General features: G+C 40.8%; 1 protein-coding gene across 1 annotated transcript in view; it reads right to left on the bottom strand.

The window, feature by feature from the left end:
* Positions 1 to 22,289, bottom strand: part of grid1a (glutamate receptor, ionotropic, delta 1a) — a 96,332-nt gene that overhangs the window by 65,785 nt on the left and 8,258 nt on the right. The window contains exon 2 of the mRNA XM_030070845.1: positions 19,687 to 19,892. Coding sequence (XP_029926705.1) covers positions 19,687 to 19,892 — 206 coding nt within the window. The remainder of the gene's footprint in view (positions 1 to 19,686; positions 19,893 to 22,289) is intronic.

Genomic DNA, 22,289 nt, shown 5'->3' with positions numbered 1-22,289 from the left:
TTTCATGTCGGCTCCAAGGGAAGACGTCAACAGTGTTTGGATGTATTGAGTCATTGATTTTATTTCCATGCCCACCGTAGCGGGTGAGGGGAATCTTCCTGTGGAGAAACAGGCAAACTCGCAGACAGACTGGGAGCCTTGTCCAATTCAGATACAGTTAATAAGTTCAAAACACACGCGGCAGGATATTTGCTTCATTTAAATAGCTTTCTGTCCAGATTACACTTCACGACAATGCAAAAAAAATAAACTCAAACCCTAAAAAAAAAAAAAAAAAAAAATGCAGGGCAGGAGTCTATGGATTGATACATTTAATAAAATGGAGGGGTATCTATTGTGTGAGATGCATGAGTGAAGGATGTCAAAAACGCTTCTGAAAACGCTTTCAGTATGGATTGGTTGTTAGATGTTTTGAGTGTGTGAGCTACTGCAAAAAACTTGTTCCATATTGATGTTAAAAAGATGAGTTGCTCCAAAGAGCAGGTGCTTAAACAACAATTTGCTAGCAATGTATCAATGTGGGGATACATGGGTGTATCATGCCACCACAACTAAGACTAATGTTCTCATCCTTGATGTAAGTTATAATATAACATTTTGCAGTCTAAATAACTTAATAACCTGCCATAAAATGACCTTGTCACTTGTCCATGTCATCTCAGATTACGATGCCATGATTGACTACACCTCAGAAAGGTGGAGTCTGCAAGCCTCCATACCGTTAGGGGCCATGTTTGGAAAGGGGTGGGGGGGCATTGCTGTTTAGCTGCATTCTGTCTTGAAACCATTAGATGCCGCTAAATCATGCACACTGTCCCTTTAAATATCTTGGTTTGAGCAGTTTTTCCCTTTATTTGTGAGAGTGAGCTCGCCTTGCCTCCGGTCTTCAGGGGAGTAAACAGTAATGTTTTAAAGTGAAAAGAGTGAGAAAAGATACTGAAACTAAACAAACAAACAAACAAACAAACAAACAAAAAAGAGAGTCCATGACAAATGACAAACAGGAACATCGTGAACATGGTGTAATGCTTTGTTTAAAGAGTACAACCCTGGATCCAGTTTTAAAAAGGAGCTGTATCATAAATTAGTTCAGTGTACCTCGTAGGTATACATTAATGCTGTTTCTCTCCTCATCTGAGAAATCATGACGTTCTCAGTGCTGCTGAGTATTATAGGTCAGGGTAAGTAGGCTCTGTGCGCTAAACTCCTCCTGACCGGGCCCAAGTAAGCAAGATAAGTGGGCAGGCAAATAACAACCAAAGAAATAACAAAGAAATGAGGGAACAAGTGAGGTAACTGTGGGAGGCTGGCTGGGCCAAAGATGAACATGAATCTCATCCTAATTACACCAGCACAGGGCAAGACACGTCTTCTCTGAACACCATGGGAAAGAGGAGGTGTTTGCCGAGAGTGGGAGTGTGAAAGTTTAAGTTTTCATATGATGCTAATTCCAAACTGTGCTGACAGCTGTGGAGGCTACAGAGAAAGGGAGGGAGGAGGAGGTAATGGCGCTTGGCCAGCTCATAGCTGCTGACGATTCTAAGAGATCTGGCCTTAAGCCAGCAACACAGTGTGTGTTTTACACCATGCTTTTTAATCGCGGTTTAAATGAAATGTTTTTTGAACTGTTTTCTGAATCAGCACTGTGTATTCAACGACAAGCTGAGGAGAGAGCACCATCCTGGCATGTAGCATGCTTGTTCAAGGACATGAGTGCTGTTACAACAGTGTTATGGGCATTAACTCCCAGTAAACAATGCTCAGAGGCAATTAGAGCAAAGTCTGAATGGGTTACAACAGTACAGACAATAAATTAGTGAAATGTAAATAAACTCTTTGTGCATGCCGTTTTTGTATTCCCCAAAGACCATTGTGGTTGCATCACAGATGCAGAGCAAAGAGTTTTTCCTTGAGCAGGGGTTTGCTACTTACTTGGAAGAAATCTAATTTGCCAGTGTGCTTCGGTAGAGGCTCCAAGTAATGGCTACACTGCTTTATAGCTGGCACAAAGCTTTTCAATACACCTGAGGAGCACTTTAATTTAATCTCACTCATCAAGATCAATAAATGTGTCCGAACTGTGACTCTCCGGGACGCACCATTCGTTAATGGGCCGCGGTGATTTTAGACTGACCATTTTCTGCAAACTCATATAGGCACTACGGCGCTCTCTTATGCTGGAAATCAGCTCTAATCAAGCCAGAGAGCCACAGCACAAGCCACAATGTACCAAAGTAAAGCCCTCACATCAACAGCAAGCGGAGAGAACATAATGCGAAAACACACTTCACACTTACACGGCCGTTCCTCTATGCGGTGGAGAGCAGGAGAGCTGTGCGAGACAGAGGGTGGTGGGAGGAGAGGGTTTGCTAAAGCCGAGGAAAAGGAGGAGTTGAAGGGGAGGATAGAAGGGTGCATGATCAAAGCCTATATTTTGAAATCACTTACTTCTCCATTAGTTTGATTAATGGGGCCAGCCTCACAGTCAGACAGAGGCAAGGGCCTTGAAAAATGATGCAATTACTGCTTTTTGAATAGGGGGCTGAAAAGGCCTGTTTGAGAGAAGGATCTGGAGGAGATTCTACAGGGCATCCTGGACAGCAGACTCCCTCCTCTTCATCCATCTCTCCCCTCTGCCACCCAGCCTGAAGCCCCGCTGCACAACTATTACCCTTCCCCTTTGAGGCTTCTCTCATCAGGCTTACTGGCATGCTTGACTGGCCCTCGCTAAGCTGCGGGAGCATATTATAAATAGTGATTAATATGTATCTGTGGTATCTTTCAATGTTTGCGTCGCTTTCTGTTTAACATTCACATACCACTCCACTCCATTCCCTCAACACATTCTTTATTCATTCAGTGTCTTTCAATGCAAAATGTACCTTAATGTCTTTATTTTAATGGCATTCATATGTCTGTGTAATATCACACGATGCTCGGCAGTGCAACTGAGCCATGTGAAAAGCATGCTATGTAAATCTCTTGTGTGCCGGTATTAGCAGAGTCTCAAGTGGCACTTGTGGACAAAGATGTTTTAATAAACTATTTTGACAATTATTTCCAAAGGATTTGAAATTCTGTCCATCTTAATTAAGTGGAACTAATTACACACACTACATACCACAAATAAAGCAGTCACATATTGCTTGATCTACTTTTATGATGCATCTACTGTAAAATGGTTGAATCTCAGTCAAATGTCAGACACCATGTTGCCAGGTGGCTGAGTGAAAGCATGGGTAAGTAAATGAGGGGATGGATGAAGTATTTGTGCCAGTGCAGGATGTGTATTAAATGACAGAAAGAAACTTCATATATACTTTCTCAATGAAATGATGTGTAAATTCTTAAAAAAAAAAAAAAAAAAATACACATGGTCCGTGGAGTGTCTTTTCAAATTTGCCAGAGATCACTCAGAAACACAATGTTTGAATGCCAGACTAAAAAAGACGGGTAACAACTGTCAGTCACACTAAAGATTAGTGATGAGGCTCTATCGTCTCATCATCACTGCTGTTCACACTGGAAGCAACACTGGAGGACACATAGACAGAGAGACAGAGAGAGACGGGGCATCAAAGGGCAGTAATAAGAAGTAGTAAGAAAGAAAAAGAAAGAAAGAAAGAAAGAAAGAAAAAAGAAAGAAAGAAAGAAAGAAAGAAAGAAAGAAAGAAAGAAAGAAAGTTAATATGTTGTGGATGATAAGGCTCAGAACCACAAGGCAACTTTATCATCCCCACATTATCAACATTTACGTGTTCCGCTGATTGCAGTTTGTGACAACTGTGCTGGAGAGTATGAAGGGTAGGGAAACCTTCACTTTTGTTCAGTGGGGTTTAAATGCCATCCAATCTGTGTGTTTTCAAACAATAATTACCTGACTCTTATCCACACTCCTCCTCTGTCGGAACTGTGATTAGATTTTAGGCTCTGTGGGGTCTCCCAATTATGTCTGTGAGGAGACAGCAAATGTGTCTTCTCCAAGTGGCCTGTGACACTTTTGAACTCCCCTTGTCTTTTCGCCTTCGGGTAAAAACCCAGCCACAGCCGAAAGTTCAATGGTCAACACTTCGCCACATGCGAAGCCTGTACAATCTGTGTGTGTGTCTGTGCCTGTGTGTGTGTGTGTGTGTGTGTGTGTGTACTCAAGCAGATTTGTCTGCAGGTGTGGAACAAAAAGAATGGGAGAGAAAGGAAGTAAAGGAGCTCAAGGAAGTGCTGCAGGGCGAAAGGTGAAGAGAAGGGTAGGAGGCCCAAACAAGCGGAAGCAAGAGCTAAAATGTAGATTCATTAGGGGATTCTGTGTTATGTTTTAACTCCTCTAACAGCGGCCTAAATTAAAAGTTAATTACACACTTGTCTGGGTGATAATGTTCCAAATATTACAGGACTAACACTCAAATTAACTTCTAGATTGCTAACTGCTGGTACACTGAATCAAGAGGGTGAACTCTTAAGTCCAAAATTGCTCACTTACACATTAACATTTACAGTAATTCTCTTTACAGAGCTTTTCTGAGCATTTCCCCAAATCAGCTAAGAATGCTATGCAAATCTCCTCATGCATTTGCAAAAGCACCCACAACCCTGTGAAAACCCCTCTCAGAGCAGCCAGAGCACCGACACTGAGGAATTAATGACCTGTTGTAGAAATAATAGCTTTTTTAAGTGATTGTAAAGGAATCCATAATAACCATGAATATGAATATCTGGTGATCCATATTTGTTGGGAAGTAGTCACAGCTGTATGAGTTCATCAAGCTGAGCTGTTTACTGTATATTGCACTATAAATGTTGATAAGGAAACCTCCCGTTTGCTGATATAAAACCAAATGGGAGGTGACTACATACTGCACCATTGTTCAGTATGTAGGCACCTCCCATTTGCAGACAGAATTCAAGCTGTTGGTATCATCAGCTGCCATCTCTCTTTAATAAATAAATAAATAAAAAAGGATGAAGAAAGGAAACGAGAAAAGAAAACATATTGCTTGCACTATACTGCATCTTTTGGTTATGGAATACATCAACTATTTATATGTAATCTACCATTAGCATATCTCAATATCTTATATGAGTATGCAAATTTTGAGATGTGCATGTGGTGCTAACACAGACTTAAACAAGGACACATCAAAGGAACATTTGAATATGCATGTGCACATGTTGCCTACTGACAAATACTGCATTTGTATAGGAGCAAAGAGAAAGCAAGAAAAACAAGTAAGAAAAGGGTGAAAGTACACCTGAACTTGAGTTTGTATTTGCATTCTTTCCACTGGGCCTGTAATTTAATTGAATATTTTCTCCAGGGCCTTTAGAGTGTGATAGACTGTGTGTTGGGTACGACTACAGTACTTGTTTTCCAAGTGGTTGGCTTTGCAATTACCCCTAAAACTCCTACTGTATTTTCAGCCTGCCACTTGGGAATTGGGCAATAATCTAGAGCCCATAGCAACAATTTCAGACAGAACTTTCTAAGAACCATATTTAAAAAGTTTTCAAATAATCACATCTCATATTAGGCTGCAAAAAGATGAAGAGAGTGATGGAGTTATCAGAATGTAGAGAGGCAGCAAATGTATTTTGAGAATATTTTACCGCTAATTCCACAAGAACAAGAGCATGTATCATTTTTTAACCTTCAAAGCAAAAAAGATTAAAAATATATACAAAACCTCATAAAAGATGTCTCAAGAGGCACTAAAACACAAAAAATGAATAATTTTTTGTTTGTTCTGATCTTGCATTCTGATTGTCTGAGAGACATTTGGAGACGACCCGACTGCTTCTCTGTGTGTGTATTACTCCGTCTAGTTTACCTTCAATGCCTGTAACTTCTTTGGAGAAGTTTTCTTTGCGGAATCATTTTCTAAGCTACTTATAAAAAAAAAAAAAAAAAAAAAAAAAAAACAAACAAACAAAAAAAAAACAATAAATTATTAATGAAACTAAGGTAAAATTGTAATAATACATTCAAGCTATGCTGTATGATATTGGCACCGGTGTGTAGACACAAGGCCGACGTATTATTACGTATTCAGAGATACAGAAGTAAACTCAACATGTTCAAACCAGCTGGCCAGTTTACTGAGGTCCTTCTGCCTGACTTTCTTTAAATGAGTAGGCTACTCCAGTGTTTTGGGCAAAATACCCTTTTTCTAACTTATCCAGACTGAGACTAGATGTTCATTTTCACCTCTGTACGTTCAGTAATTTAGTTCTCATGGGTGGCATTTCTTTTTAGCTTAGCATAAAGACTTGAAGTCTATGGGAGTCATTAGGCCTCTGGTGCATAGCGGTCACTATAGTGGACAGCTGTTTAAAATAATTTTCTCCTAAATGCAATGGTTTCTATGGTGGAATTGCATATCAGCTGTTAGAATGCTCTCTGCTGCTCCCCTCCATTGAGGTTTATGCAGAGACTGTCAATTCTTATTGCTGAACACATATTAATATTAGTATAATGACATGATAATACCAGTCTTGCATCCATAAAGAAGAATGGAGACTCGCAAAAGTGTTCATGCCCTAAAAACAGTAAAAACAGATAAGAAAAAAATCTTGTCTCAGGCTTTCATAATTCATGCATCAGAGGGTTAGCCTAGCTCTCTCAAAATGAAAAAAAAAAAAAAAAAAAAAATCTTACAGCAAATCTTACAGCAACTCTGCTGTAAGCTGTCTTTTTACACAATGTATCATATGTGCTTGCAATGCAAATCTTTGGATTAAAAAATATATATATACATAAACAAGACTTGTGTTAGGAGAAGTTAGATAGTGAACTATAATCGCTGAACACATTTATCCTGCCGTTCATCGCTGCGACTGCTGCACCGCTGAACGTATCAGACGCTCCGGCACAATTGGAAACAAACCGCTGTATGTACAGATGTAAAAACAATATTGAATATCTTGCCTGAGTCTGGGTAATGCGATTAAACTACATTTTCCCCAAAACGCTGGAGCGTCCCTTTAACAACCAGAGGTTACCAGATAAATAAATTAGAAGCGACTTCGCTGGCTGGCTATTAAGGAGTTAACCATTATTTTCCATCCAGAAGAAATAAAAGGTGCCCACGAGGTTTACTGTTTCAATAATGCTAAGCTCGTCTCACAATCACAAATCAGTTAAACTTTATCACCTCCTGTCAAGAGAGGAATATGCTTTGGGTGTCACCACTGAAATACACAAATAGATTCATGGCCATTGGTTTTTGTTCCGTGCACCTGACTGAATGAAACATTTCCTTTACCTACGAGGCAGGACCATAAATGACAGGGTGACATTTATCTCCATCTTTGTCAGTGAGTGTTTGCTTGTGGATTTAAGGTGCCTGCGTGTTTTATAGTGGATGATGCAGGTGTTGTACTTTTAGCTTGGCAATGATAATTAGCTGACTAGGGAGATTTTTGCACACCACAAAAGCAAGGCTGTTACACTATTACTATACTCTGTGAAGCTGTGCCATCAATGCAGTTGATTGTCACTCTTGTCATTGTGATCATCATTTTTAGAATCACTCTCGCAACTGGCACAACCATCATTGGCACCACTCAACACCACCATCATCATCATCAGTGACACAACACTGAAGTGTTTGGCCCGATGAAAACCAATTGCCATCTCTCAGAATGTCCCTTGACAACAATTACTGTAAAAAGATAAGCCACCATCTCAAACACACCATAGTTTTAATCCCCCATTCTTACTTATGAGAAGAAAACATTATTTATGAAAAGCTCTTTAACTTCAGCAGATGATTCATTCCTCTGCAAGTCCTAACAATCCATCAAGAACTTGCCACCTGCCTGGTTTCAATTTTAATACCAGAGTTTGGATATACAACCATTTCTCTTGATTATTCCACCTTCCTGTGAAATATACACCTGAGGAGGTGGTTTCATTTAGAATTTTCTAGAGTAAACTACTTTGTTGCAAAGTGCAACGCTGTCTGAGCTTCCCTACTGTATGCATAAGCAAACTCTCCCTGAATATTTCAAATATTCAAATATTTCACTGCCACAAAATGCTGAGTTTCCCAAAAGGCCCCTGTAGATACAATTAATTGATTATGGACAACCTCTACTTATGCATAAATAAGGGAGCTATCTATTATTTACTTGCAAAACGGTAGGATTTAGTCATCAAAGAAGGAGAATAATGTTTTCTCACTGTGCCCTCTCTATGCTCTGTGGTAATAACATTTGGTTTACTATAGAGAAAACTGTCATGAGGTCGCTAAATTCAGCCACAGCCAAGTAAATTGTTTTGCTTCAAGCCAGTGCAGGGATTGGGAATTATTTGAAATGGGTATACAAGGGCTACAAAACAAGACTAACACTATTATACGACTACTCCTAATCTTTGTGTCCATTACTGTGTGTACGCATTTATGTTGACCTTTCTCGTGGAACAACATGTACTGCAGGACGGCAAAGATAACTGATGGTGTCATAATATGTAGGAATATATAGAATAATGTATCCATCTGTAAGGTAAATGGAAAAATGACAGAACAAATCTAGAGATAATACAGAGAAACCATGAGAGAATTCACGGAGGGACAGAGAGAGAGGGAGAAGGAGAGAGAGACAAAGAGAAAAGTATACAGCCCAATAAGAGAAGAGACACAAGGAGATGAGGTTATGGAGGGGGGGGAAAGGGAAGGGCAGAAAGATGAAGTACCTGCATGGAGGGAGACATGAAACCATTAAGATGAGAAAAATACACAGAGAAAAGGGAGAAGAGGGAATGTCCTGTAACAGGGAGAGAGGGAAAGAGAGGGGAAGGGAGAACAGAGGACAGAGGAAGATGAGACGTAGGACAATGACAGATCGTTTTCTGGCAGGCTCAATTTGTCATGCTGTTATTGTGAGGAAAATGAAATAGAAGAGCAGCGGTGAGGGTCAGAGGGAGAGGACAGGGGGGCAGAGGTGGAAGCGTTAAGCCAGCAGGGAGCAATACCGGGGGACGGGGAGCGAGATAAACTCCCTTCACCTCTGGCCTTAGGCTGGTGATCACTAAGGTTACAGTCCCATGATAACTCCATCCCACCAGCCTGTGTCCTGTCATACACATGTAACGTAGCTACGCTGAATGCAAAACACCTTTGGAATACCACCAAGGATATCGCTCTCATCAGCTGGTTGCAAATGATCTATAACTCTGTCAGCAAAATAGGTTTAATGCCCATACAGTAATCCCTTTCTGTTTCTAAGCGGCAGGGAAAGTCATGAAAGACATGTGCCTGTGCTGTTGCTGCGTTCCTAATTTAAAAGTTTACCTGCAAAGTACCGGTCAGTCCCAATGTGATGTTTTGTTTGTCACGTCCAAAAAAAAAAAAAAAAAAAAAAAAAAACATGTCCTCCTCCAAATGATACCACTAAAGCCATATAACACCTTGGGCCTTTGTTAGCATTCTGGGCTTGTCTAATTGAATCTTCTGGGTGGCTGCAAGTGTGTTTTTCCATCGCAGTAAGAAAAAAAAAAAAAAAAAAAAGATTCAGGCTGAGAAGTACTTTTGGAGCTGTTTAATTGTACCTGGCCTCCCTCATTAGCACTAAGGGAGGGGGTGTCGACAGGACTGGCAGTGATGGATCTGGGGAAGGAAGAAGGGGTGGAGCGGTGGAGGTGTGCATGTGTGTGGGCATCCTTGCATATACCCGAGTGTGTGTGTGTGTGTGTGTGTGTGTGTGTGAGTGTACTGCGTGCGCACAGAGGATGCTGTGTGTGCCAGCACTATGTTCCCCTGCATCAACACCATGCTCTCTGTGTCAGGGTAATGAGTCATGCTGGGATAAACACTTCCAGGTCGTGGCCGGCCCTTTCCTTCTCAGAGAGGAAGGAAGTCCGAGTGCCAAGAAATAAGTGCATGCTGGAATGTGAGGGAATCAGAGCAGGGCAACTCAGCACTTGAACGCTGTGCTGGAGATATATATCACCAGCCTGTTGTCCTTGGGAGCTAAAAATGCACTGCAGCCCGAATTTCAGAATGCTTATGATTGTTTCTGATTATATTACTTCTTTACACACTAAGCTTTGCCCCGTCAATAAAGTAGAAGACACTGTCAAAAACTGGAGCAGCAATAAAGAAGGTAAAAGTGAAAACTGCAAGCAGCAGGAGAAATGTTGAGGACAGGAAATGAGGACAGTGTAGACACAAGGGATATTAGCTGCTACTACCGAGAGATACAGACACTGGGAAATGGCTTTAGACTTTCTCCTCTGCTTGATAACAACTTTAAGTACTGCAGATAATAAAGGGTAATAAAACTTGGATTGAAAATATGGTAGAGAATGACTCATTAAATTTAGTTCAAATTGTTCTCCCTTTTTTGTCTATCACATATAAGTCTGCAGAGCACAAGCCACCAGAGACGGTAAGTACTCCAGCAAATATGAGGTGACAATTTCCACAGCTTTTCTGTATCCCTGCCTTTTACCACCTGTGACTCGGTGACTTTGACAAAACAATTGCGAAGGACACAGGCATTCAATTGAGTGAGCGCTAACTGTCAAGAGGTATCTATGGCTTTGGTGTCAAGATGATGCGGGAGAAGTGCATGTGAGACTGACATGCATATGTGTATGTGTGTGGATTCTTTCATGTGCGTTTATGTGTATGTGAGTGTTGTGTTGTGGCCTCTTGGGTTGTCATGTCAATGGTACTGAATTCCCCCAGCAAGAAAAACTAACCGCACTGTCTGTCTCCAAAGCACCCCATAATAGCATGTCAGCTCGAGCCGCTTTTAAATCACAGTACACAAACCCTTGTGACACTCAGATGGAAGAGTCCTTGGAATCAAAACACAATTCCTTGCAAGGGCAAATGTGTTTATTGCATCTCACACATAAGTGTCAGGAGGGTTGGTTTTTAATCAGCCATTCATCGTCTTAAGTCTTGACAAGTAAATCTGTATCCAGCACTGGAACCTCATCTGCCATGCAGCCAAATGAGTACACAGATACGTTTTGAAGGTCCTTCTGTGCTTTTGGGCTGTAGTGTGTTTTCTCCTGGAAAGAAGAATAGCCATATTATTTGCTAAGTTCTCCTGCAGGCATAGATTTTTGGCTACAGGAGAGGACACTTCAGAAGAGAGTGGATAACATGGAAAAATGGTAGCAATAGTTTTTTTTTTTTTTTTTTAAAGTAGATTCTGAATTAAATTTTTGCAGCAAGCTACATTTGTGGAGCTCTCACTGACATTATGCTGGGAATGGATATGCATCAGAATCAAGCCATACAGGTTGGCCATTAGAACACAATAAAACATACATTTTTGATTAATTCAATCGCACTGACTTTCTCCCTCTTTCATCTGTTTTCTCTGTTTTAAGACTGTACATTGAATTGAGGTGTTGTAAAGTAGCTGGCACAATTTTGACATGGCTAATTCTTTTTTTTTTTTTTTTTTTTTTACATGTCCATAGGTATAGGAGATGTGCAGGCAGCAGGCTCTTTCAGTAGACAGTGCGGTCCTCTATGAGCGTGGGATGTTTCACCACTCTCTTTTTCAGTGTGATTTCGATTTTGATGCTCGGGGTCATGGTTCAATTTCAAATCAATTCCATAAACCTTGCTTCACAATTTACTCTTGTGTGCTAAAACAGGTCTACTGTACGTGTAGGCTGCCACGTACACAGACACATACAAAATAGAATGGAAGCCTTGAACAAATAAATAAATAAATGTATCATTCTAAAACTTGTTTTTTAACAATTTCTCAGTATTTGGCATTTCTCAAATCTGTCCAGGTTTGAGCAATAAATCTACAGTAGTTTCATACCACAGGAGCTGTTCTCCTGTGGTATACATACAGAGAAAACAGTGAAATCCACCTTTTCTTGATTTCACAAGTTTAAAAGCTGGTAATAATCATTCTTTAGGCTCTAAAATGTATGTATTAATGGTCTGGTCAGTCTGTGTACATTGTTTTTGGGGTCAGCAGTTATCTCCTTTACTTTCTCCAAACTCAACTCAAGGTACAAATGTGACAAAAAATGTACCAAACAAGCATACAGAACTGAAGCAAGGCAATTGTTTTACAATATATATTTGATGTTTGACTTGCAGCTCTTCAGGTCTTTTGAGCAGGTTAATCTGTGAATGTCTGCCAAATCTCTCAGTGGAAAGCCAGCAGGAGAGCCTTCATTATCAACATCGCTGTCGGGGTGCAGCTCTTTTGAAATTACATAAGCTATGGACAGGGTTATTTTCTAGCCACACTCTGACTGCACTGTGATGCATTGTGTACTCACAGCAGAACTGACTGTAGGCTATTCAGTTGTGAGATAACCAAAATCATAATGTGACTGAAAAAAAAAAAAAAAAAAAAAAAAAAAAAAGATCAAATCAATTTTTTGGGGATTTTATGAATTGTTTCAGAATCATAGAAGATAAGGATCACGATTCTTATGTGAAACAATTTCTTTAGCCTCTGCTGTCCTCTTAACTGAGAGTAAAAGTGGCTGAAATACTGATGTAGACAAGGTAAAGCCTCTAAATAATCTGAAAGAGGAAACAGCAAAAATGACAAAAATGAGTTTGGAGGCTTGGTACAATCGATTTGTCAAAAACTTACATGTTATTCAACAGATTTTGTTGTATAGTAACTATACCAAATTTCAGCTAGACACTATAGCCTACTGTACTGTTCCTGTTGTTTTCCTAATGACCCCCCATGGTCCTATTCTATATATGTGTGTATATAATATTCCTTTATCATTTTCTTTTTCTTTTTTTATTTTTCATCCACCCAAAGAGAAGCAAGATATTGAAAAGCACCAGCTGCAATTTATGACACGGCATTAGGAAACTACAAGGCGCAGTACAGTAATCCACCACCACCAGTCTGGCCAGTCAAGGTCATCTAGATTGGAGTCAATTTATTGCCTCCATGTCTCAAATCGTTCAGCACTTCTCAGAGAGCACCGCTGACAATCTCAGATTCCACAAAGCCTGCCTGCTTTAAAATTTGCTTTTATTCATCACAGTAAAGCCGATATAGGAAAAACAAAAACATATTTATTTATTTTTTATGATAAAGTGACAAATTCAAAACAAAATCTCAACATGAGATTTTCTGACAAGGTTGAATAATGCCAATATTTTCTCTCTAAGACAGGAAGTTAATAATACATCGCCTACATACCACAGCAGAATCACCAGACATTTTTCCATTTTCACATACAAATAAGACCAAACTAAGCAGGGGACTCTGTGCCGTGGCGGGTTGCTGAATGTCATACTCCATTTCTTAAAAGAGCTAGAGGAAAATAATATGTGGAACAGTGTGTGTTCATGAAAACGGATCATACTGCACCACTTAGTTATTATGAGCTTTGCACGACAGCATGAAATGATTTTGCATTTAGTTTTGGTGAAAAGGATGGGTTTTGATCATGCATTGGCATAGAAGATCCACCCTAGTGTTTGCTGTAGGTGTTTTCTGAGTGGTAAGAATACAAATTGTCCCCCCTTAGAGCTAAATTCATTTTGATGAGGTGAAAGAGGGAATGTGCTCATAACTAAAACGGGCAGAAATCCATGATAAATCTTTGAACAAGTTTTGATCTGGTAAGATGTCTGTCCTGAGTATGATTTGCTGTTTCAGAGGGTGTAGCTGAAAACAGAATCTCTTAATAGAGTGGTCAGGCCTTTACACTGGCTTGAAAACTCTTGCTTCTTAGGCAAGTAGGTCCCACAGGTACCATACTTTATCTCCAATTTCTGAGCACTTATCTCCTTTTTCTCCACTTCACTGGAGCCTCTCCCCTTAGATCCCATCTTATATTATTTCCTACAGAGGTGCTGCTGGTCAAAGAGGCCTGTACTTTAGAGTAGCCCCTTCTCTTTGCCATCTTTTTCTTGTGTTTCTCCTCCCCTCCTTTCTTGTCTCACTCCTGTCTTCTTTTTTCTTTTTCCTCTCTTTCCCTTACTCTCCTCCACTCTCTCCTCTGCCAACCCTCACTGTGTCTCTTTCTTCCCTCTCACATTCTCTGGCACCCAGCAGCAACACTTGTCACTCTCCTGGCTTGGCATAGCAGCCACACAGGAGGCAGACCTCACCCGGACACTCAGCTCCATCCATCAACTGGCCCGCGGAGCTGGCACGCCGACTGACATCCTCCATTCTGTTTCCCCAAACACCAAAGATTTGATGAGGCCAATGTCCCGCAAGCAAGGCGAGGCAGTGGGGACTGAGAGTAAAGAAAATGTCACTTTTGTATTAGATACACTATATGGGAAAAACTGACTTCAGAGGGCTTTTAATGTGGCTTGTGGTAAACAACAGCTAAACCACACTGAGCAAGACATTCAGTTTCCAAAAAGATGTGATCTATTACTGAGTCTGAGAAAACCTTGTGCTGGTGCACTTGTTATATGTTTGAAGTTGACTTGCTAAGGAGTACCATTCATTTTCAGAATTCACTTCTGGTACAATTATTTTTAGAGGTTAAAGCATTTTAATCAATTTTTGTGAAAATGAATGACCCTCTCCCAAAGCCAGAAACCAAAGAGCCAGAAGTTTCATTTGGGTGTCCTGAGGATATACAGCCTGGAGCTGCTCCATTGACAATTAATAGGAGAGTGACTTTGGCAACACATAAAATGTATTCAAGTTTTTGCATTATTTTATAAGTGTGAATTAGAAAATATGTACTAATACAACACATACAAAGACATAGAAATAGGATATTTTCAGGCTGCAATTTGATTGATTTGAATTTGATTGCCCTTTGAAAGGCTTGTGTGACTCATTTGAATCACCCATAAGATGGACCCAGCCACCTTCCTCCCCAGTGATGGCACTCGCCGCTTCTGAAAGGTGCCAGCACTGCCACATGCAGCTGGTGACACACCCCGAGTCATGCCCTCAGCATGGCAAGATGCCCCAGTGCCTCAGAAAGCCCCTGCACAGAAACCCATCACCCTCAGCTGCCTCATGTCTCCCCTCCTCGGCTGGCTCAGCCTCAGCTGCCTCATGTCTCGCTGCGACCAGGGCGAGACCGTGTACAAACATTCTCGCCCTGGCCACCTAAACGACTTTCTGTCAGCATTTCATGTTTGAAATCCAACCAGAGTAGGGGGAATGTTATGTCTGCACTCTGGGTCATCAGTGATGCATCAAGTTACAGCACTGTGTTCTACTGTGGATTATAGCATTGTTCCATTGTGTTGCAATCATTGTGTTTTGCCTGAGTGGCGGGTAATGGATTGTTTGGTCTTGTCTGTGAGGTTCGGAAAATAGGAAGGTAATTCAGACGTTTTGTTGACTACGACTGGTGGTGATCCTTCACAACACAATGGTGAAGTTCCCTACCGTGGAGGAAGCAAATGGTGGCTGGGTGTGAAGAATGAGGAGGCGCTGAGCTGACACGAGTTGCTACATCCTCTCATGGCCAAAGTGAGGCAGAGAAGAGATGGCAACTGTCTGGACTGGAGCGCACAACAGCCCAGAATTACAGTGTAAAACCACAGACACTGTCAATGACCTACGCATGTTGTTATGAGAAATGACTGCAGCCTGAGAGTGTTCAAGAGCGGGAAGTGTGGAGCAGAATAGAATAAAATAGAATAGAATACCCAAGGGGATCAGTGGTTATTAGTGTAAGTGTTTGTCTATCCGTGTTGATGGAATGGTGACCTGTCTAGGGTGTCTCCCTGCTTTCAACCCAGTGCATGCTGGGATGGGCTCCAACCCTCCTGACCTTGAAAAGGATTAAGTGGGTAAAGAAAATGAATGAATGAGAGGAGCAGAGCAGGGTAGAAGAGAGGAATTAGAAAATAATGGATGCAAATGAATACTCAAACACAGAGATGAAAAACAGATTGAAAGAGAGCAGTTTTTAGTGATAAAGAGCAGTGACACCCACATCCTGCTACAGCTACTGCACTTCACACAACATCACATACCACACACTTATCCACTTGCACAACTATATGTTTTGTCACGCCTTGCACAAATGGACAAGATAACTAAGACCATTAATGCCACTAATAAAACTCTCTTTATATTTCCATGACAATCATGAACAAAAAAAAAAAAAAAAAAAAAAAAAAAAAGATTTGTTGGGGGTGATGGGATTTTTGATCCAGCACAGTGTGGACTTCTAGTCACCATGGCAACTTCATCACTTTTTCTCTCCTTGACATGAAAGTGTTGACGAGCATTTTATTCTCCAGTGCATCATTATTACTGCCCGTTTTGATATTAGCATATTTACATTTTCTCTCACAGTGTCTCTGGAGGGAAGTGGGGAGGCTCTGTGACGATAGTTACCAAGGTATTAATGAAGCTTTGATGAATTTACAAAATCCACTAATTTTAATATATTAACATATTCACAGGAGCATTTGGGACCTGTGCTGCACGTGAAGCTGTTCTTATTTCTTAGTCCCCAAGATGCCTCCTGTTAATTGTATAAGGGATATTAAAGAGCATAATTGGCAAGATTAAATGCAATCTTGTGTGAAGAAAATCAGTGTGGACCATCTCCGGTAGTGTGTGTGTGTGTGTGTGTGTGTGTGTGTGTGTGTGTGTGTGTGTGTGTGTGTGCGTGTGCGTGTGCGTGTGCGTGTGCGTGTGCGTGTGTGTGCACATGCAGTAAAATGGAGTAAAGGTAAAAATTAATGCAATATGGCATTACTGAATCTTGAAACCTTGGTGTGTTCACAATCTGTGAATTAATTTATTTGCCATATTTATCTATGAGCTTCAATTTTAGAATGATAATGTGGCATTAGCAGTCAACTACTTGAAATGCAAGTTAAGTTTTTCTGTTAGTTCAGGTCTCCTTCCCCTCAATAGATCAAAGATCGAAATGAGTCAGAGCTGAACTCGGAGGATGTATAGAGATTAACTGCCAATCGTCAAGAGCAGGAGCCTTTTGAACGATCGCGACATGTCACAAATCCTGATACGGTGTCGTGTGGTTCCAACACCGCCAAGCTGCACAGCTCTGGGACAAGAATTACATTCACTATAACCGTCACTTGTCTCAAAGTAAGATGCCTTCTTATCCTCTAGTGATCTTCAGATGCAATAAAAATGGAAATATAGACACTCTTCCTGAAATTCGCTTTTGGAAAAGCATTTCAATTAATCAACATCACTTTTTAGTTCTGTGCCTCTATTCTCCATCATTAACACTCATCTCCCTTAAGTGAGTCAGTAATGAATAAGTTAACTTTTAGTGTCCTGAAGAAAGCTGATTTCTCTAACATGAAAGAAATGTAGAGAGGCTCTCACCCATGAGAAAATACTTTCTCAAAAAAAAAGAAAAAAGAAAAAAAAAAGACTCACAAATTGTTCATCAAAAGTAGACCTTTAGAAGGAGTTTTTTTTTTTTTTTTTTTTGCAGGTAACTGTAAAAGGACACAAATGACTCATGCATGGTGTAGAAATCATTAGGAAAAAACCAAACATCTGTCTCGGAAATTAATTGACATTCAAGACACTTTTTCCCCTCTAATGGACAATATTGGTCTTAGTCACATTTTTTACATTATGTCGCACATTGTTTGTGCTAGTTTATGTATCCTGCATATATATCCAAGTTTCTCCCTCTAGTGGTTCAAAAGACACTACTATATTTTAAAGTTTTTATTTCCCTCAAATACATATGAAGTGCTGTGCCTCACTTAAATCCACACACATCTTCCTCTGATCTCATTGTCTGGTTTTGACCCATTAAACAGTTTAGATTTTGATTTGGCATGAGTAGAGGAGCAAAGATCTTGTTTACTTGATGCGAAGCAAGACTGGCAACCAAGCTTCAACTTGAGATATAGCCTGAAGTAAATTAAGTTGAAAAGTAGTTGGTAGTGATACTGCAGCAGAAAAAAGACTGTTGAAATGTGTTAATGGAGTGCATTTTTACTTTATTTTTAATTTATTATTATTATTATTATTATTATTATTATTATTATTATTATTATTATTATTATTATTATTATTATTTGGCGAGACAAACCTACTACAGACTAATTCCAACAAGCCTTACAGGCTTATAACACTGCATTTGAAGTCACTAGGAAAAAAAAAAAAAAAAAACAGTGGTGCACCACAAAAAAACTTTCATTTTAACACATTTTTGTCACTGTTCAGAGTTCTGGCCAGATGAGCAGTAGACTGTGAAATGTTTGCTGAGCAGAAAAAGGCACTCAGCTCACTTTTATATCACAGTAGTCATGCTTTTCATTGTCTTCAGTCCTGCTAATGCCAGTTGAAGGACATTCTTTCCACGTTTAGTGCTCATGGACAGCTGCAGATTTTTGGCGGTCGCATGGGCACGCAGGCACTTCCATTCATACTACAACTGAAGGTCCATGGCAGTCACAAGCATGCGCATTTCCTAAACTGATGTGTTTGTGTGTGTGTTAGGGAAAGAGAGAGAGAGAGAGAGAGAGAGAGAGAGAGAGAGAGAGAGAGAGAGAGAGAGAGTATGTATGTTCCTATAAACATTAATATACAGCTCATAAAAATTCATTCTGCTTTGGCATAAACAATCAACTTGTCCTCTCACCCCTACATGCTGTGTTTGTGTGTGTGTGTGTGTGTGTGTGTGTGTGTGTGTTATCTCCTTCTCCTTCTCACAGAGTGATCCATCTGGAGCATGCCCGTTTGGTGTACTTGCTATGCCTACAGCCCGCATAGTCACAGACTTTGGACTGCGTGCAACATCCATAATGGAAATGGGCCTTTTACAGCATTTATACTGTGTAGACCAATGATCTGGCCTTAAGTGTGCGCTGCAACCACACCAAAGTGAAATAAATGTGGGTAACTCTGTGTAGGTAACTCCTGAAGTTGTTTGTTAGCTGACTCACTGGAACTTTGATGTCTGTGTGTTCTATGTGTAGTGCTAGGGAGAGGGCAGCTGATTGGAAACCATGCCAGGTGAGATGAGAGAGGACTGGATGTGAGTAAGCACTGCGAGCTGTAAAGTGGAAGTTGGATGCATTAAATCACAAGATCCCCAGCTGATATCAACTATAGTTAGCGTTTAGAAGTTGGAAACAGTAACAAAATTTGAGTAGCATGAGTTCAGACAGATTCTTAGAGTAGTTAGCTGTATTTAACTTTGTTTGGCCTTTGTCTGGGGCTGTGTGCAGAGTGCAGCTGGTCAGCGCAGTGAACAAACAGCTGATGTATAAATAAGAGCAGAATGACTGTTGCACTCTATTCTGTCTGTAAAGATGTGTGCATATCGCAATGAAAAAAAGTGAAAACCTGAAATGTAGTTGTCTTCTAGCACAGTGGTGAAGAATGCACCACAACACTCCTCCGTCCAACCTTTGCCTCCATCTAATCTCTGTGTATTGCTTTGGCATTTGGCAAAAGTTCACAAAGGCACCAACCAGCAGTTACTTCCTGTTTCATCACTTTTTAACAAGAGAGGGGTCATGCAAGTGGTCTCAGCAGATCTCAGTTAAAAAATGGCTGTTTTATCTGCTATTTAAAGTTATTTTGGTACTTTTTTCATTCATTAGTAAAAGTGGAAGTGGAATTTTTATTAATTCCTCTGATAAGGCCTCTTTGTGCGTGGCTCATCATCTTTGCTGAGTAAATCCTTGTTTACTGTACTTGATTTAGTAAGAAAAAACTTCCAAAGCGGCTCTTTGGCTGTCTCACTGCTTGTGTTACGGGTTCTTCAGTGACATTTAACTCTCATCTGACCTGGTGGATGAACACCTCCGCTCCCCGAGGACTCATGAGCAACACAGCTCGCCGCAGTGTGTCCCGGTACCGGTTGAGCTCCTCGGTGCGCATGGTGTTGAAGAGGTCGGTGAAGACACGGCTGATGTTCCGGTCCACCCGCTGCAGAGAAACATCCAGTCCCAGTCGAGACGCCTGGTCCATAAAAGTCTGCAGACCCCGGATATCTAGAGAAGGGGAAAGAAGTAAGTATAAACAGAGACAGAGAAGAGAACAAACAAGAGACAGAGGCAGAGGGAGAATAACAATTTCGGCAGGTGCTAAGTTATACAGTACCTCATCAAGCATTTCACTTTAAGTAAACAACCTGAGCTTTCAACACCTGCGCATGCACTCAATATTTTCAGGCTTCATTCCAAATGCTTTAAGACAAGCTTCATTCTCTGCTCCAGATCTAAGGAGTGACAAAACACAAGAAGCACATTTGTATCGCCGTTTCCTGGGGTTTAGAGGATATGAAACTGGAGGCAGGTGTTGCTCTCCCCGGAGACCGTCGTGTGTGAGCGGTATATGGGAAACAACTTAAAAGAAGCCCGCACCGCACAGACAAATCAAAGGTGATGTGCAGCAGAGGGCTCGCGCTAAGCACACCAATCCCAGCAGTCACAGAGCAGGCAGCAACCCAACATGTGCCAAGTCATGCTGCATTGTTAACGAGAGGTTAGGCAAAACAGCTAGGGCAGAGCCTCTTCCTGCATCTACAGTGGGAACAAATTTGCTTCTCTGTAATGTTTGGGAAATGAGGAAAGATAGTCTGTGCGTGTGAGTCTGTGGATGTGTGTGTTCACATTTTATTCTACTGCGTCTCTGGAGGTTTGATGAGTCATCTTGTGCCCCAGTGTTTTAGTGCTGAGAATAGACAGTACATAGGGGCATAGTTTCGCAGACACACTCACACACGCCCACACACACCCACACACACACACAGAAGTAGTCTGCTAGAGGGTTGTGTGGGTGTTTTCGAGGTGATTTGGCCAGGAAATTGTGCATAGTTTTTAGCTTCTCAGGGACAAAACTTGGAATTAGGATAATATGAAAACCCTTGACCTGGTCTGAGCAATGAAGCAACATATTGGTATATCTGCCCTGTTTCTCAGCGTACACCTTGGGGTAAAAGTGCAATTTGAAGCAAACCATAAAGAATGAGCTACAGTACAGCGTTCGATTTTTCCTGCCACAGTTTTGCTGCAATTTACTTTTGGGGTAACGCAAATACTCACAGTTGTTGCTGGATTCTCTTCTGAATAAAAATGTTCAAAGGGCAAAACAAAACGCAAAATTAAAACATTCATCATGCTGAAGCATCGCCAAACTCTGTTACTTCAGTCCTCTTCGAGAACTCTTTCCAACACTTGGGTTCGTTTTATGGAAAGAGTCATCCTTGACTCTAAATTGTTGCCTGACACCAAAACACCATGGTTCCTTTTGGTTATTTTTCAGCATAATAGATAAAAGACGGTCAAACAAGCTGTCCTGCCTTGTATTCAAACACACAACACTTTAATTATGCTTCCCTCCATCCTGCCCCACTGCTGGACAACTGTAATTAATTTTGTGCCTTGGCCACAACATTTTCCTGTATTGTAATGACACATGAAGCTATTTTTTGGCAGTTCTACAAAATGCATTATAATGCATGCAAATACAAGAGAAAGTTGAGTCTTAGTTTGGAAATAAAGAGAAACAATTGCAGTGGTAAACTGAATGTAGGCATCGAGCTCAGAGAATAACAATAAGAATTCAAAGGGCTGTGGAATTTTCTCAACTCATAGAAAACCACATAATTCTTTAACTTAAATTATATAATGGAAATCTTCAAAACTGGAAATGCGAGGATTTCATTCAAAAATAGCGACATTATACTGTTACCAATGCAGTTTTAAATCCCATGAAGAGGCAAGCGGAGGTTACCACAGGATAGTTACTCAAGGAACCTGATAGCAACATCTGACTTCAAAGCCAGAGTTTCCAACCCATAGCAGGCTTTTCCATGGGGCAACCATGTCAGCCATGGGCAGGGCTGCAGAAAAGAGGATTAACGTGGAATTAAAGGTCTGATTTCTGGACATGTTTACTCAAGCATCACTTCTGAACACAAATCTTGTTCTGAAAGTCCTAGATATCAACCCCTAACCTCTTTCTAACTCTCTCATCAGCATCTCACGCTCCCCCTGTAACAACTGCTTGTTCACTTACCACTCGAGTTCCCTCCTATTCTTTGCAACTGGCGTTTTTGCTTTACTGTATGTGCGGATGTGAGTGAGAAAGACAGGAGGCAGAGACAGAGCCTGAGAAACACCCCATGCAATTGCTCTGACATCGTTTTCAGCTCTATCTTACCCAAGTTATAACTAAAGCAGGACTCCCTCTTGGATTGGAGCAGTGTAGAAATGAGCATATCATGATCAAAGGGCTCAGAGGTTTTTACTGAGCTGTCAAGCTGTGCCTCAAACCAAGCGGAAAACTCTGAGAAATGGCTATGCCACCAGGCGCTGTTTACCCAATATTGTGATGAGTCTGTTAAAGCAAAGACTACAAAGCTTAGAACAATAACATCAGTTAAT

This window comes from Myripristis murdjan, chromosome 15 (assembly GCF_902150065.1).
Source record: "Myripristis murdjan chromosome 15, fMyrMur1.1, whole genome shotgun sequence".
Taxonomy (NCBI): Eukaryota; Metazoa; Chordata; class Actinopteri; order Holocentriformes; family Holocentridae; genus Myripristis; species Myripristis murdjan.
Note: the sequence above shows the minus strand (reverse complement) of the source record. Positions and strands in the feature narration are given on the sequence as shown.